This window comes from Falco peregrinus, chromosome Z, assembly GCF_023634155.1.
Source record: "Falco peregrinus isolate bFalPer1 chromosome Z, bFalPer1.pri, whole genome shotgun sequence".
NCBI classification, from domain to species: domain Eukaryota; kingdom Metazoa; phylum Chordata; class Aves; order Falconiformes; family Falconidae; genus Falco; species Falco peregrinus.
In genome coordinates, this window is record NC_073739.1 from 29,261,690 (window position 1) to 29,277,204 (window position 15,515).

Genomic DNA, 15,515 nt, shown 5'->3' on the forward strand with positions numbered 1-15,515 from the left:
GTTTTCTTAAGCTGAGGGAGTCCTAGCCAAGCAGTGGAAAGACAAACTGGAAACATCAGGTAGATTGAACTGGTACATCATGAAACTGGAGAAAAGAATGTTACAGAAAAGAAGGTTACAGTAAGATCCCAGGCTCCCCTCTACCCTTTCTCCTTCCTTATTGGTATTCTGATGTTAAGTGGGTGTTTCGGGTTAAAGACCTACTTTACTTCTGAAATTAATACTAGGAATTGGATTAAAGCCAAGGTGTTTGTACAACAAAACCAACATATACCTCATCTCTTCTTTTTTTTTTTTTTTTTTTTTCTTTTTTTTCAGTTCTTCCCACTTACCAGCTATTGCATAGCTTAAACTCCAACTTCTAATCTTTCAGGAACTGTTTGTACTATAACATCCCACCAAGGGACAAGTACTTTACAATGCCTATATATGACTGTCTCTTTATTAGCAGAGATGATCATCCAACCTGAAAAAAACAGTATGTCACCTAACTTGAAAAAATATGTTTTAGGAGCTATCAGGAACATAAGGAAATTAATACATCATTACTCAAGTTACAGTTACCTTTGAGCAATCCATACCATTGTCTTTCTCTAGTTTACCTCATCAGCATCTTACTGCACTCTGTTCGTTGTTCAAGCCAACAATAACATATCCAGTTTAACCTCATGGGAAAATACTACATTATTTATGTAGAGAACTAGCATAAACTTTAAGTAGAAATTTCAATTCCAGGGAAGAAATTCTCTATCACAGGCTTGAAATTTATAGAAATTGGAGTCTACATGGGTTTTAATTTTTTACATACTCCCAAACCCCACTATTAAATCCTCTTCTTCCATCTTGCTATCATAAGCTATCATTGTTACTACAATGTTACATTATGAAATCTCTTCATAAATTGCCCAAGATCGGACAAATTCATGCTCTCGCTCTCTTTTGCCACTATCTATTATTTCCTTCCTGTCACACTTTGAAATCATCAAGAAATTTGTAAGACCAATGCCAGCCAGCCAAAAAAATCCAAACAAAAAAACCCCAAACCCAAGATGAGAGGAATGTGAAGAGATCAGAAAACCAATTAAGTCCATTACTTGCACCTTGTCAGCTTGCCTGTTTTGCATCTAAGTCTTTCTCTGCTAACATTGTGAGCCACCTAAGGACTGGCAGAAAGATTTGTGTCAATCTGTACAGAGACAGGAGTACATTTTAAATTTGCTCCACTGGAATACTTTTATTCCAAAATAGAACTCTCCCCAATAACCTGAAATTAAAACCAATTTATTAGAAGTTATAGGTTCATTGTTTCATAATAGCAAAAAATTATTGACATTAATTGATTTTATTGACATATCTTCTTTGAACAGGAGCTCCTAACTCCAATGAAAGTGAAACATGAAAATTACTTTATCCTTCCTCCTTCTTGGCAAGCTATACAACAAGTTTGCTTGCTGTGTTACAGATTTTTCTTTTACTTCACATGCAGTTTTCTCATCTTCACTCTGATTGTCAGTTTCCACAGTGAAGGTTAAGACTTAAGAAATGATTGTGCATTTTGCTGTGTGGACAGCAAAAATTCATGATCAAAGAAAAGGCCACTTTTACAGTTGGAATTTTCAAACACATTCAGCCTAGGCATAATTAATGTGAGCAAAACAAAAAAAAGCCAGTCAATTTCTTGAATATAACAGATTTGCTTTTACTATTACTAGAAATATGGGAAACAACCAAAAAGGATATCAAAGATCTCAATACATGATAATACTAATGGTTTAATTGTCATAAGGAAGACAGTGAAATAATTTGCATCTAAAATGGAGAAGAATCAGCAAGTCAGACAGAGACATGGCTTTTTGTATTATGAAGCAAAACTCTGAAAGAAACTTTTAACAGATCTGGTATCTCACTGGCTAAAGTCCAAGGGCCCTAATAATGGTATCAGTCAACTCAAAGATCAGATAGGTACACAATATTTTGTATAAGCTCAGATTCATCTAGTTCAATAATTTTAATTATTCAGACACCTACTGCATGAAGATATTATTGATCAAAGACTTTCCATCAAGTCCCTAGAATGGATGAAGTTTTGATACCAAGGGCAGAGAAAATAATCAGAGATGCAGCCTGTCTAGATTTGACTGTTAAACAACAGAGTCTGGCTAAGAATCTGAATGTGAAAGACTATCAGAAAGCAAGAGAAACTAAGAATTCAAGACATAAAAAGAAAATTATGACAGAAAGAATACTAAAACAAAGGGACAGTAGATTTCAGTAAATTCTGAGAGACAACAGGTGAAAATCAGAAAAAGAAAGTACTGCAGAAAATTTGATACCTTCTCAGAGAAGTAAAATAATAAAAGCACAAATGTAAACTAAATAATTGTAATTCCAGTCCGGTCCTGCTAGACCATGAGTCTTTGGAAAAAGAGACTATGAAAGCATGCAAAAGTGTAGGCTATGTGAAAACACAAAATTAACAGCAATAACGCTTACGTGCAAGAAAATCTCAAAACAAACCAAACACTCAGGCACAAAATGAGATGCAGCCAGCAATGCCCGCTGCTGCCTTCCCCAGCTTCCACAGCTTGTTGACTTTCCCCCTTGCTCTCCCTACTCTCTCACAAAGTGCCCTTGCTTTTTTCGCTCCCTAACTCTCTCCTGCCAGCTCACTTTAATCAGAACCAGCCCTATGCTTGCCTTACCATTGGAGAGCTGTTGAACCAAATTGTCCCCTACAATCTGTTTTTTCTGCAATTCCAGCACCACTTGTTGAAACAGAAGCTATCACTGAAACAGTTACACTACTAGAGAGTATCCCAAGACCTCTACAGAGGCTGGATTCAGCTATTCATGGAAAGTAAAGTTTTGTCCTGCATTTAAGATGACTATTTTTATTCTGGTCTTAAACACTAACAATGCAACTCCAGAGAGGCTACATATACACTGACATGTCCACATGTGTAGATACGCATAGTAGGGCATACCCACTTCCAGTGCTTTTTTGGGATGATACTCAGTGCAGTCCCAGAAGCTACAGGAATCTCCATATCTATATGACAGAACTTTGGATTATGATGAGCAAGAACTTCAGAGTACTTAACTTAAGCCTATTATCAAGGAAATAAATCAAAATTGACAACACAGAGAAGTCAAAAAACAAGAACAACGTATCAAAGATGATACCTCATTCATGCTGTCCCACAAGTCATCACTCTGGGCAGATCCATAGTTGTGATTATGCAAATATACCTCAATGCCAGCTTGGAAAACATCCTTAGTGAGGAAGTGTTTCAGCATCATAAGAAGTGAAGCCCCCTTTAGGAAAAAAAAAAAAAAAAAAAGAAAAAGGATTGGTAAATTAAAGTTACAGAACTTGTTGAAGCATAGGCATGTTACAGCTCTTTCACACTACAAGAATAGCTCATAACCTGGCAGATTTTATCCCAAATGATCTCATCTGGATAATTACCTTAACACTCAGCTGCCTTGGAAAAATATTTCTTTCAGTATTTCATAAACTTCAAATAAAGTTACAAAAAAGGCTAGTACAGCTTGAAAGTTTTTCCCAGATGATTTGGGAAAAAAAAATTTTAATATTTCAAAGGCTCAGAATAGCTAAAAAACAGGCTAAGAGAGCTTGACATTTTTTCCAATTAACATCTTCTCAAAAAATATTGCCTTCTTACAGATAAGTGTCTGCTGGTTGCTGTATTTCATCAGCAATACTCTTCTGTATAGCACAGGACTATATTTGTGAGACAGTATTTAACACTCATGGTTTGCAGCTGTATCAAAAAACTAAAAACATAGGAAAAAGATGAGATGCACTTAGTAGGCTGCAATTGACTGTAGAAGGCCAAGTGTATTTTGACACTGTTTAAATATAGCCATGCTTTGTTAAGAAAAGCAGTAAATGAGTAGTTCTATTATCAAAGTGGCCACAAATGTGTAAACATAAAGGTGGTGGGTTTTGTTTTTTTTAAACACAACTGAAAGCCATTTTCTTTCCATAGAAATAATTCTGTAACACCCACTAATAAATAAATTGCCTGAGGACTTGCATATTGTACAAGTGAATGCAGACAAGCAGCCACAGCTTATGAAATGTTTAAAGGTGCGCTTTATATTTTTGGTACTACTTCTGAGAAAGGATCAAGAAAAAATTAAAAGGCAGATTTAATGAAAGCATGTATGGTTCTTACACATTCCAAATTCAAGTTTTGGAATTTAAGTAATATCTTGCCTGAAACTGAAGGCTGCCTGGTTAATCTAATTATTCATGAAACTGCAGGAATACCCTTTACTATAGTTTTTAATAATGTCATAATTTCCTCTCTGCCATGTATCTGTACTTAACCTATAGCTCTATTAGTTTCTTCTTCTTACGTCATATCCTCCCAAACACTGTTATTGCAGGTGGATTGTTGTCCCACCTTTAAGTGTTAAGTTTACAGATAGTCTGCAAAACAACCAGGCTAAAAATAATTTTGTACAATAATTCCTATTCCAGACAGTAAAATGTAGAGGCCACCTACTAATCTGTGTCAGTTGGTAGTATAGTAAAATAAAGCAAGCTGTACAATTCAGTAACAGACCACCCTTACCTGCTTAGGGACTGTGTTGCAAGTGTCTTCCCACACAAATTGCCATGAATGCTAGCTAAGATAAAGGGCCAAGAGTAGCGGAATACAAAGACTGCATGCATGAATAAAGAGCTAGGCAATGAAAGCCTCTGAAACATAGAAAGCATCCATGAAAAACCTTGTTTCTGGACAATGCAAGGGCAAAACATCTGTTCGTTAACTGCTAAACTCAAAGATGTAGGTTGCTATCTTTTTATTCAGAAGATGCAAATACTTATTATTAGCAATAAAGTAACACTCCAAATGTAATGCTTTACTAATTGACTGAAACTCCAGCCCAATCGCTTATGGAGTATTTCCATTAAAATTATGAGGAGTGTTGATCAGGCAAACAGTGACAGAATTATTACCTCTAAAGTTAATTGCCTACAGAGATGATCATGCATCATGCATAGCTTCCAGAAGCTCACCAAAAAGGGAATTACTTGAGACAGCAACTCTGAAGCATGAAACAACAGCCATGCCTTTTGAGATACTGCTTAGGGGGAGAAACCAAATCCATCTCACAGCCAAGGGAAGCTGAAAATTACACATCTCTGTTCTTGTAGTTCAGAAAACAAGAGACCAAAATAAATGGAAGCACATCATTATTGTAGGTCCGTTTGGCACCTCAGACTACTGAAGGATGCCAGACAACATGTGTTGAACAGTTGAGACTTGCAAAAGAAATCACAGGGACAAGCCAAGACAGCTGTGGGAAATGCATTCCACTGAGCAGAGAAAGATGTAGTATTTGACTATCTTCTAGTAAGCACTAGCTGTTCCCATGGTTTCTAATTAGATGAAAGTACAAGCATACACAGACAGTGGGAGGAAAAATTACAGCTAATCCAAAAGATATAAAAGGCTTTCCTTCAATTCTGCCAAAATCACAGGACAAACTACCTAATCTCAAGACATCAGTGAAAATGTGTCAAATAGAGATACTCGCTCTCATGCATTTTCCAGTGAGGCACTGTGAAGTTTTTAAGAAAAACATAAACCTCATACACAACCCTCACTAGACATCATAATTAAGTTACAGACAACCAGAATATGCAGTGAAATGATTTTACATTCCAGGTGCAAGCCACTAGTTCAGGAAGTCTAAAATACTGGGGTTTTGAAGTAGAGAGAATATAAAAAGGAGGGCTTGCTTCAGTAAGTGCCTTGCTGTTACTCTTTTCTTAAGCAGTTGTTACAGTCTGCTATCAGAAAAAGAATGTATGTCTAACTGGTTATTTTGTTTCACCTACTAGTCCCCTCTTAACATCTTCACAAGTATTTTACTTCACCCTGAAAGTGTGCACCAAGCAGAAGGGTATTATGTAAGGACACAAATACACATACATATTGTTTTCCTAATTAAAAGCTATGTAGATGCTCAGAAACACTATTGAGAGATCGTGCATTGTATGTGCTAGGTGTAAGCTACCCCCAAACAACTGTCAGTACATGCTTACTTACCCAGGATTCCACATTCATGTTTTCAATGGCTAATATATAATTTTCCAAATATTTTTAAAGTTACCTTGATATAAGAAAGTGCATCAAACATTTCTTCAATTTGCTCTGAAGACTGAACAGCAGAAGAAACTGGATGTGAAGAATTCAATGAATCCTTCATCATAGCCTTGAAAATTAAATTAAGGAAATCTTCATCCTAAAAGAGAAACATCTATAAGTGTCTAAGACACTAAAACATACACGGTAAGCAGAATAATAAAAGTTGTCTCTGCTTTCCTCTTCCATTGGTCTAACACGCCATTGCTTGCCTTCCTGCCAATGGAGGCAGCAAAAACGTTGTCAGGGTAGCATTTGTAAAATCTACTTTTTCCCTGCCGCATTTTAGCAGTGGAACTTCACTCCTGAGTTTCCATCACTGTCCAGATCCCTAAGGTCCTCTCTCAGGAAACTTCATCATTAGCACTAGGGTAAATAAATGTACCTACTAAATAAGTATGTACCAAATTTCAGATTTTGCTCATCAATGTTTTCAGATAATTTACAGGAGGCAGGGAATACAAAAGCATGGCTTCTTTCATATGCTTTAATATTAAAGCATGAAGTCCTGGGAAATTACTCACTATAGTGATGTTTGTATGAATGTAAACACCACCTTATCTAGTGATCCTAGTACCAAAGTATCTTCGTTGTTTTCTTCTAGAATGAAGATACATGAATTTAATACATTGTTACCAGAACAAGACAACACCAAACACTGAAAAGCAGCTGATTGTACTGGTATTTATCCGTTTCATTTCATGAAGACTTGAGCAAACAATTCTGCGTACAGTTTCCTCTATACAGCACAGTTCAAAAAGAAAATAAAAAGGTAAGATCTGTGTATGGTACAACGAAGACACCCTTTAAAACTAAAAATTTTAAAGCTATTCTTCTTGAATGCAGAAGTCCTGAGTGATTTTTTTTTTTTTTTTTTTTTTTTTAACCAAAACACATTTTGGCATCACCACGTGGTGAAATGAGATGCTGGTGAAGGCACCTTGACAGGCACCTTTCAGAATTAAGTATACAGGTGTTAGATATGTCCTTGTCAAAACACTAGACTAGTTTTGTGTCCTCCCTTCACTACATACACACTCAACAAGCAGAATAGCTATACAAATACACTTTCAGTGGCCATCAAACCCAACAACCAAGCTAGGCCAAATTAAAAACTTTTTAAACACCCATCTCCAAGAAAGAATTCTACCGAACAAAGTTAGCAACCCAAGTTTCTTAATGCAGTAACAAGGGTGAATGAAGAACTCAAAACCTGCTGTCACAATGCTGAGAAAAACGCAATCCAGCAAGCAGGAAACAGTCAGTATATGTCAGGTTTTTAATTCCACGACTGATGCAAATCACAAACACTCCTCGAAGGTGGTTCCAGAGCCCAGGTATCTCCTCTCCTAGGAAATACCCTTACCCAGGATGCAAAATTAGTCTGTTCACTGCCCCCTCCATTTAGTTCCACCTTTCTTTGTTTCATTGCCTGTATTCAGTGACAGGGATGCTTTACAGCAGTAGCTCCTATCCCTTTCTTGGAAAGATCAAGCTTGAATCCTTCATGTTTTCCAGAGTTTGAAAAACTAGGTCACTCAGTACCTCAGTGAACTTTAAATGACCACTAGCTTATTATACCAAATATATTCCATCCTTCAGCCATATGTGTAAAGAGAAGTACGGAGCTGCGGTTTGTACTATCAGAGTAACTCAGTGCTATCAGAGTCCATTGGGTGCAACCATATGATACTTATATATCAGGTCCCCTGATTTGTGAATCCCAAACAGATCCAAGCACAAGCAAATACCACGATAATGGAAAGAATGGAGTTACTCCAGGCATATTTAGTAGCCTAAAGCTCTGATGATTCCTAAGTCTACTAGAAGCACACAAACTTGGTCAATGTGCCTGGACTTTCTGTATAAAGATTTTAAGTTATTTGATATATAGACATCTACACCTTTTAACAACTGCTGTTTTGCACAGAATGCTTTAACCTACACAAACCACAAAGACTGCATGTAGACTACTAGAAAATAAAAATAAAAGATCCACAAAAGCAAGCACCCTCCCCAAAGCCCCCCCCAAAACCACTTCCAGCATAATGGAAGTCCCAAAGTAGAGGAGATACAGTATAATCCTAATGGTGCCCAAAGTGAATTTCAATGTAAGTTTATAAGTATCAGTCCTTTATGGGCAGTATTAAAAATTAGAACTTAGCAAAGGTACAGTAAGTGTAGTTACATAAAATACTTACCGAATGTAGTTCTGGAAAAATCTCCTCCATAGCAAAGTACTCCATGAAAGTGGCAAATCCCTCATTCAGCCAGAGATCATTCCACCATTCCATAGTTACTAGATTGCCAAACCACTACAAAAGGCCAAAACCATCATTCTTTTTCAGATATAAAATCAAATTAGTACAGTAACACTCCATCCATCTTCAGCTTTATCACATGACAAGATCAAGTTCAGTCCAAACCAGGGTAATGCTATTGCATGAACAATTCCCTAAGTACATCAATGACAGAGTTGCACTCTGCCTGTCGTACTGGAGAAAATATACCTGCAGGTATTCTGAACAGATACAATGCACTACCCAGTCATAGTGAGAGCACAGGTGAATTTAAAGACAGAATTACGTTTAAAAAAAACCCAAAGACAACTAACCCCAAACAAACAAAAACCCCCACCACATTTAAACAATGACCTCCCCGGTGTAGTACCTGATGGGCAAGCTCATGTGCTATCACTGCAGTTATTGACCTTTTATCCCTTGCTGAAGAAGTATTACTGTCAAACAAGAGTGCTGTTTCTCGAAAGGTGATCAAACCCCAGTTTTCCATTGCACCGGACTGAAAATCAGGAATTGCTACCAGATCTGGAAAAAATTCCAAAGAAGCTTTTGAAAACTAGTTAAAGCAATTCTGTATTTCAAATCTACTTATTCTATTATATATAATCCCTAAACCCCCCATTATTTAAATCCTGTGGTGTGAACACATGCTCACATCTCGGGCACAGAAGCTCCATAGATTTATAGCCATGTTTCTCTAGCAGCACTGTTACACAAACAACTTAAATCACTACACAGACACTGCACGTATATCTTGCATGCACAAAAGTGACAAGCAAATGGGGCTGCCTCTACAAGAAATAGTGTCTTAGAAGACTGCATTTCATTGTATTTCCATACTAATACATGCAGAGAACTCAGACTGCAGATTCTGCACTGGTGAACATGGCTTACAGACTGAGAATTCTGTATCTCTCTACCAAGGCCCATCATGTTAAATTTATACTAACCATGTCTTTAATATTATGTACAAGTACAAGCAATCTGGTGTCAAAAGCTCAGAAAAGCTTTCCAGCTTGGGAATCACTTAATTCTCATACCCAGTCAAACATTTAATGATTATTTTTTCAATAATTTTTGCAGAACATTATTTCACATGGTTTATGCTGTCTTTTTTTTTTTTTAAGCACATCTTTTCAGAATGAAAGTTCCTCTGCATTTCTCAGAATTGAATAGGGCTTCTTCTTCTGTTTAAAAAAAGATCAATAGAACTTACCTAATTTTTCCAGAGGGTAGTTTATTAAAAAGTATCTTTGATAAAATTCCAGAAGTTTCACAGCTGTGTTTAAGGCATACCCAGCTTGGTTTAGATGCTCTGGTACGGCATACACAGACACCTAGTCCAAAGAGAGAAAAAAAAAATTTAAAACATCTAGCTACAAAAGCTTTAGAAGTGAAAGAGGAGCTGGCAGAAGTTTCTGAAACAGATAGGGCATGGTTTTGGTATTAGCTGCAAATTTTAAGCTCAAAACCAAAACATAAAAGCACCACAGGATCTTCTGGCATTGAGAAAAATCTCATTGCATTATGAACCCAAAGCAATTTTACTTCAACTGTAAACTATTTTATAACATTAATGACAATAAACTTACTATGTGTGAACTCAGCTCAAATTCTTTGAATCTTCCAGTCACTAATTGCCAGAAGCATTCTGAGAATGTATTTTGTGGAAAATGTCATTATATGCCTCCTTCTTACAGTCTCCCTTGGCCTACCAGACACTGTTGGCAACAGAAAGCCCACTAGCTGGACTCTGGCCTTACTTGGTATGGCCGTTCTTATGGTTTCTCTCTTTAAGCTGGCAATTACTCATACATTGCTAGATCCCTTGTGCGTGGTGCTTTCTAAAGGTCTGCTGGACTTCCCTAGCTTAGCCAAATCTTGCTTGGTGGTCAGAATAAAGGGGAAGCACAGTAAGAACAACTTCCCTTAGAATATGTCACTTGGACTTTTCCTCCTCTCTTACATGCCTCTGCTATGAAGTACTTCTGAAGTACTGACAACCCATGCAAGTTAGTTTCACTGTTACAAACAAAGCGAAGCACACCACATAGATAGTTGCTTCCATCTCTCTGCAAACATGAAACATTTAGTATACTGATCAGGTTTCAACCTGGTAAAGACCTTGCCACATGTTTTTACCAGAATACAGTTCAAATATAGATGTGAATAGTAGCCACAGGGGAAAAAATAAAAAAAGGAAGTAGTGGTCTGTCCTTGTTTTGGCTGGGACAGAGTTAATTTTCTTCCTAGTAGCTGGTATAGTGTTGTGGTTTGGATTTAGTTGTTGCTAAGCAGTGATCATACTAAGTCAAAGACTTTTTGCCAGCGAGGAGGCTGGAGAAGCACAAGAAGTTGGGAGGGGACAAGGCCAGGACAGCTGATCCAAACCGGCCAAAGGGATATTCCACACCATATAACATCATGCTCTGTCTACAAACTGTCGGAAAGCTGGTCAAGGGCTGCTGATTGGGAACTGGCTGGGCATCAGTTAGCTAGTGGTGAGCAATTGCATTGTGCATCACTTTTTTTATATATTCTTATTCTTATCATAATCATTATTATTGTTGTTGTTGTTGTTATTGTTGTTGTTATTATTATTATTATTATCATCCTTTTCTGTCCCATTAAAATGTCCTTACCTCAGCCCACAAGTTTTCTCACTTTTACTCTTCCAGTTCTCTCACCCACCCCACTGGGGGTGGGGGGAGTAAGCAAGTGACTGTATGATGTGTGATGCTTAGTTGCTGGCGGGGCTTAAACCATGCCGTGGTCTAACTTTTCAGGTTAGACCAAACAGTCTGTCCTATTCAGCTATAACTAGTAATACTTGTCCACATCAAGCTGGTTGGCTTGGGAGGGGTGAAGAAAAACTTAAAATGGAACAAACATACCAGACTCCCAGTAGTTTCCTTACTGATGTTTTTCAAGTCTGCAACAACAAAGGCTACTAGGTAGGTGCTCATCTTCAAACTCACAAAAAACTCATCCTGAACAATTCCTTTTGTTACAGGAGTAGTGGCTTTCTGCAGGTAAAAGGAAAACATTGTTATTAATGCAGACAAAAGAACACTAAGACATGCAAGGAATCAATGTTAAATCAAAGAATCACTTCACACTAAGAACAGTTTATAAGCAAGCTTGCAGAACATCTTTATATTTTGGTTATGTTTCAGTGGTATAGAAGATATTCACAAGCTGCTCATGGTGTAACAAAACTTAAGGAGACACGGGTCATTTATGCCTACATACCTAAAAGCTATTTATCAAGATTTAATTTACCAGACAACTGCATTGTTGGAGAAACCATCAATCTAATATAGTTCACACTTAAACCTCCAGTATAATCCAAAGTCAACATACAGATTAGCATTAATTCAAGACAGCTTTAGGCTATTTCAGAGACACAGTTCAGCATAACCTACTAAAAATACTGGTATTGCATAAGCTAAACATTTGCGTCTTCCCAGAAGGCTCCTCAAAACTAGGTGTCCAGGCATACTCATTATTTTAGAAGAACAGAACGAAAAACTCCTTACACCCTTATAAAACAAAAGAGATTGCATTTCAAAAAGCAAAGAGAACCTAAGGTTTCAGTTAGTTCAAAGTAAAAACCTGCCCAGCTCACACAGACTGCCAAAGTAACTGTCTGCTCAGTCTTCTGACATGAGATACCATGGTGTATCTTAAATTAGTTTTAGTGCGCAAGTTTTTACTTAGTATAGTCCTGGAAAAGGCATGTGTATAGTCTTTCACAAACATAAATTATACAAAGAACACAGCAAAATGGTTAAAAGCGCTCTAGTACAGAATAGTAAAGGTCTGAAGACAGGGATTGCAGTTCATGTGCCTTGCAAAACTTCATTAAATACATTTGTTTCCAGAAACCATTAACACTTAAAGAACAACAATAACTCCAGTTTTAGACAAGATCATTTCAAAACAAAAAATGCTTTAACATTTAACTGCCACTGAAAATTTAACTGTCAGTGTTAAAGAGGAATACAGTTTTAAGCCTGAAGAGATAATCAATATAACCATCTGATCTGACCACTGTATATGAACAGAATGCCATCACTGAATTTCCCTTTAATATGAGCTTCATCTTCATAAAGAGGTGACGTATTTCAGAAAACCTACTGTGGCTGCAGATAAAACGGTTCAAAAATCAGTTATCCTAAATTAAAAAAACAAAAACAAAAAACAACAAACAAAACTACAAAAGAAAACACCACAGGCCTAACACACACACAGTTTATTTCTAGCCTTCTGTGTCAGCTACTATATATTGGCATATTAGCAATGTACATGCTAGTTGAGAAGGCCTGTTTCTGAGACCTCTTGCTCATGTAGGTATTTATAGAAAATGACGACGTTCAGATTTAACCTTCTGATATATAAACTGAAAAGTCTCTCTATTCAACACAGCTTGTTTCCAAGACCTAGTTATTACAGAAGAATCTGCTCTGCTTGCTTTCCTAACAGGGATTTAAGTGTTTATTTTCAGAAGCAAGTGTACCCTAGTAATGAACTCACCAATGCAAATACACTTCTATACAACATGATCCCCTTACTCATTTTTCATCTTTCTTTCTTTAGGTGTATAAGAATCAACGCACTGGCCTGTACGTACTGCACTGGGGACTCACACCACCTAACAGAATACCTAACCCAGGCTAAGTCTAAAGTGTAACAACTCAGCATGTGCGAGAACACTTGTAAGATTAAGGACAATAAATCTTAAATAAATCCCAAAAACATGCCAATTAAAAGAAGCTTTGCATATAAAAATGGGTACCATTACAAAAGAACTCACTGATACAAAAAATGCTGTTAAAGTAGAATATTTTTTCACCGAAACTCTTGTGTGTATTTGTACAGTCACAAAAATAAGGATTTTATTGTAATTCATATGTGCAATTTATATTGACAAACTACAAAACCCAAAGGAACTGCTGCTAAGCCCATTAACAGACTGCATGTTCGAATCTCCTACAACAACAAAAGAGGAATTACACAGTATCAGATTATCAGGGTATAACATTGGAGGACAAAACAAAAGAAAATTATATTATTTGCAGTATAAACACATATAAATAACTATCTTGGAAGTACTTCCCATTAGCAAAACTTGCTTTGTATGTTCTTATGCCTTCTTAATAAATTCTAAATAAACCTGACCTGTTGTTTTGACACAAGAACATGCATTTGATCCCAAGCACTAAACATACGACCTCAATGCTTTCAATGTCTTTTTTTGTATTATCTTTATTCCACATATGGAAGTTTTCTCAAATCTGTATCAATCATACAGATGAAGTAACAGCCAATTTTTAAAAGAGAGATGGAAACAACAAAAAATGCAGATGAAATTAAAATGCTTTTAGACACATTGTCACTATAACAAGCTCAGTAAGCGTTACAAAGAGAAAAAGAGTGGACAAACAGTAAGTTCAGTGAAAAGGGTCAGATACCAAGAATAAACGCAGCAAGACAGAGAAGGTGGGTTAAAAAGCAGAGAACCAGGTGATGGAAAAGCCTGAGCAGATAGGGAGGAAGGAAAATTCTCAGCCTGAAGGAAGCAGGACCTTCTTCTGTCTATGGCATCTATAGGTAACTGAGCAGAAGACATGTAGTATGCAAGGCAGCAGTGGAAGAAGCAGATCTGCAAGTAATTCAAGTGGTATGACAAGCAGCAGGAATTTAAACACCAAAAATAGATACAAGAGAGGCATCACATCATTTTAAAGGGAATTCACTATGCTGGAGTGTATGAGTCATTAGAAGAACAATTCTGTGTAGAGAAAGATGGGTAGGAGAAAGATGTTTTTTTCTATGCAGTACAGGAGCAGCCAAACAGTATATCTCTAATGTGACAATCAGGGAAAATTCATAGCACCGATGTTTAAGGTGATACCAATGTGCAATACCAACTCATTTTTCACTGCAAATAGAATGGGTACAAGGTCACATCTCACAAATGTTCATTTCTCAAATGGCTTCCTATCTCCTTGGAAAATGAGCAATACAGCAAATGCTGCTCTGCAGCAAGAAAGGCTAGAAACTTAAATGTAAATGGGTCCTAAAGTAATGAGGAAGAAAGAGATGCATTAATGACCTTATAGTAAAGGCAGCTCATCACTGTTTTCTCCATGTGGATGATTCCTCATTGTGCATACACGTCAAGTACACAACATTAGTGTCCACAGAGCACCAAAAGATCTACCAGATGCTTTGCAACATCACTTGGAGCTGAGCAGGGCCAGATGGGATGGGGAGCAGCTCCTTCCTAAGCACAGAACCCCACACGCTCTGAAGGTCTGCCAATGCAAGGCAGAAGTTAGGGGAAGATCCAAGACTAAGGCAAGTAACAATCTGCCTTTTGCAGATTTAATTTACACGTCCTGAGGTGTGAGTGTCAGCTATTTCCAGACTAATTACAGGAAGATTGTCTAGCAACAAATAATAAGTTGTTAAACAAGAAATACAGAGTTGCCCGTTCAGGCATGTTGGCTGGACCAGTTAAGTCACAATTCTTGACAACACAGAGCTTGAGCTCTAGCTAGTTTCTCTACAGATTCTCTCAGGAAAGCTGAAAAGCCTGCTCTTACCTACCGACACTCACTGTCCACTGCATCAAGTGAACCACTTGCATAATTTGCCAGAAGACACAATGTGAAATCTCAGTCTTGCCCAATGACACAAACACGTGGCAGTTTCCCAAATGTCTCCTTCCTGTCCATGCAAAGTTGCATAAACATCTTGCACAAAAGACATGAAATCTGAGTGAAATCACAGAAAAAAGTAAGGAAGGTGATGGAGGAGCTAGATTAAATGGCTCAACAAAGCAGTTACTGAAGAAGGCAGCTTGGAGATGCTGTACAACCACATATGGCAGGGGAAAACAAAGGAAGTAGATATGCCTGCCTGCTACTGTGAGGGCTCTAGCTTATTCTTCTGGAGAAGTCTATCACCACAATGGTAATAATAAAGACATAATAAAGGAAAGTAGGCAGGTATTGCTACCAAA

General features: G+C 37.3%; 1 protein-coding gene across 3 annotated transcripts in view; it reads right to left on the bottom strand.

The window, feature by feature from the left end:
- LNPEP (leucyl and cystinyl aminopeptidase) overlaps positions 1–15,515 on the bottom strand; it is a 66,995-nt gene that overhangs the window by 13,951 nt on the left and 37,529 nt on the right. For all 3 annotated transcript variants that reach the window (XM_055790863.1, XM_055790865.1, XM_055790864.1), the window contains 6 exons: positions 11,380–11,511; positions 9,702–9,822; positions 8,856–9,010; positions 8,387–8,500; positions 6,154–6,285; positions 3,184–3,315 (listed from right to left, as the gene is read on the bottom strand). In XM_055790863.1, coding sequence (XP_055646838.1) covers positions 3,184–3,315; positions 6,154–6,285; positions 8,387–8,500; positions 8,856–9,010; positions 9,702–9,822; positions 11,380–11,511 — 786 coding nt within the window. The remainder of the gene's footprint in view (positions 1–3,183; positions 3,316–6,153; positions 6,286–8,386; positions 8,501–8,855; positions 9,011–9,701; positions 9,823–11,379; positions 11,512–15,515) is intronic.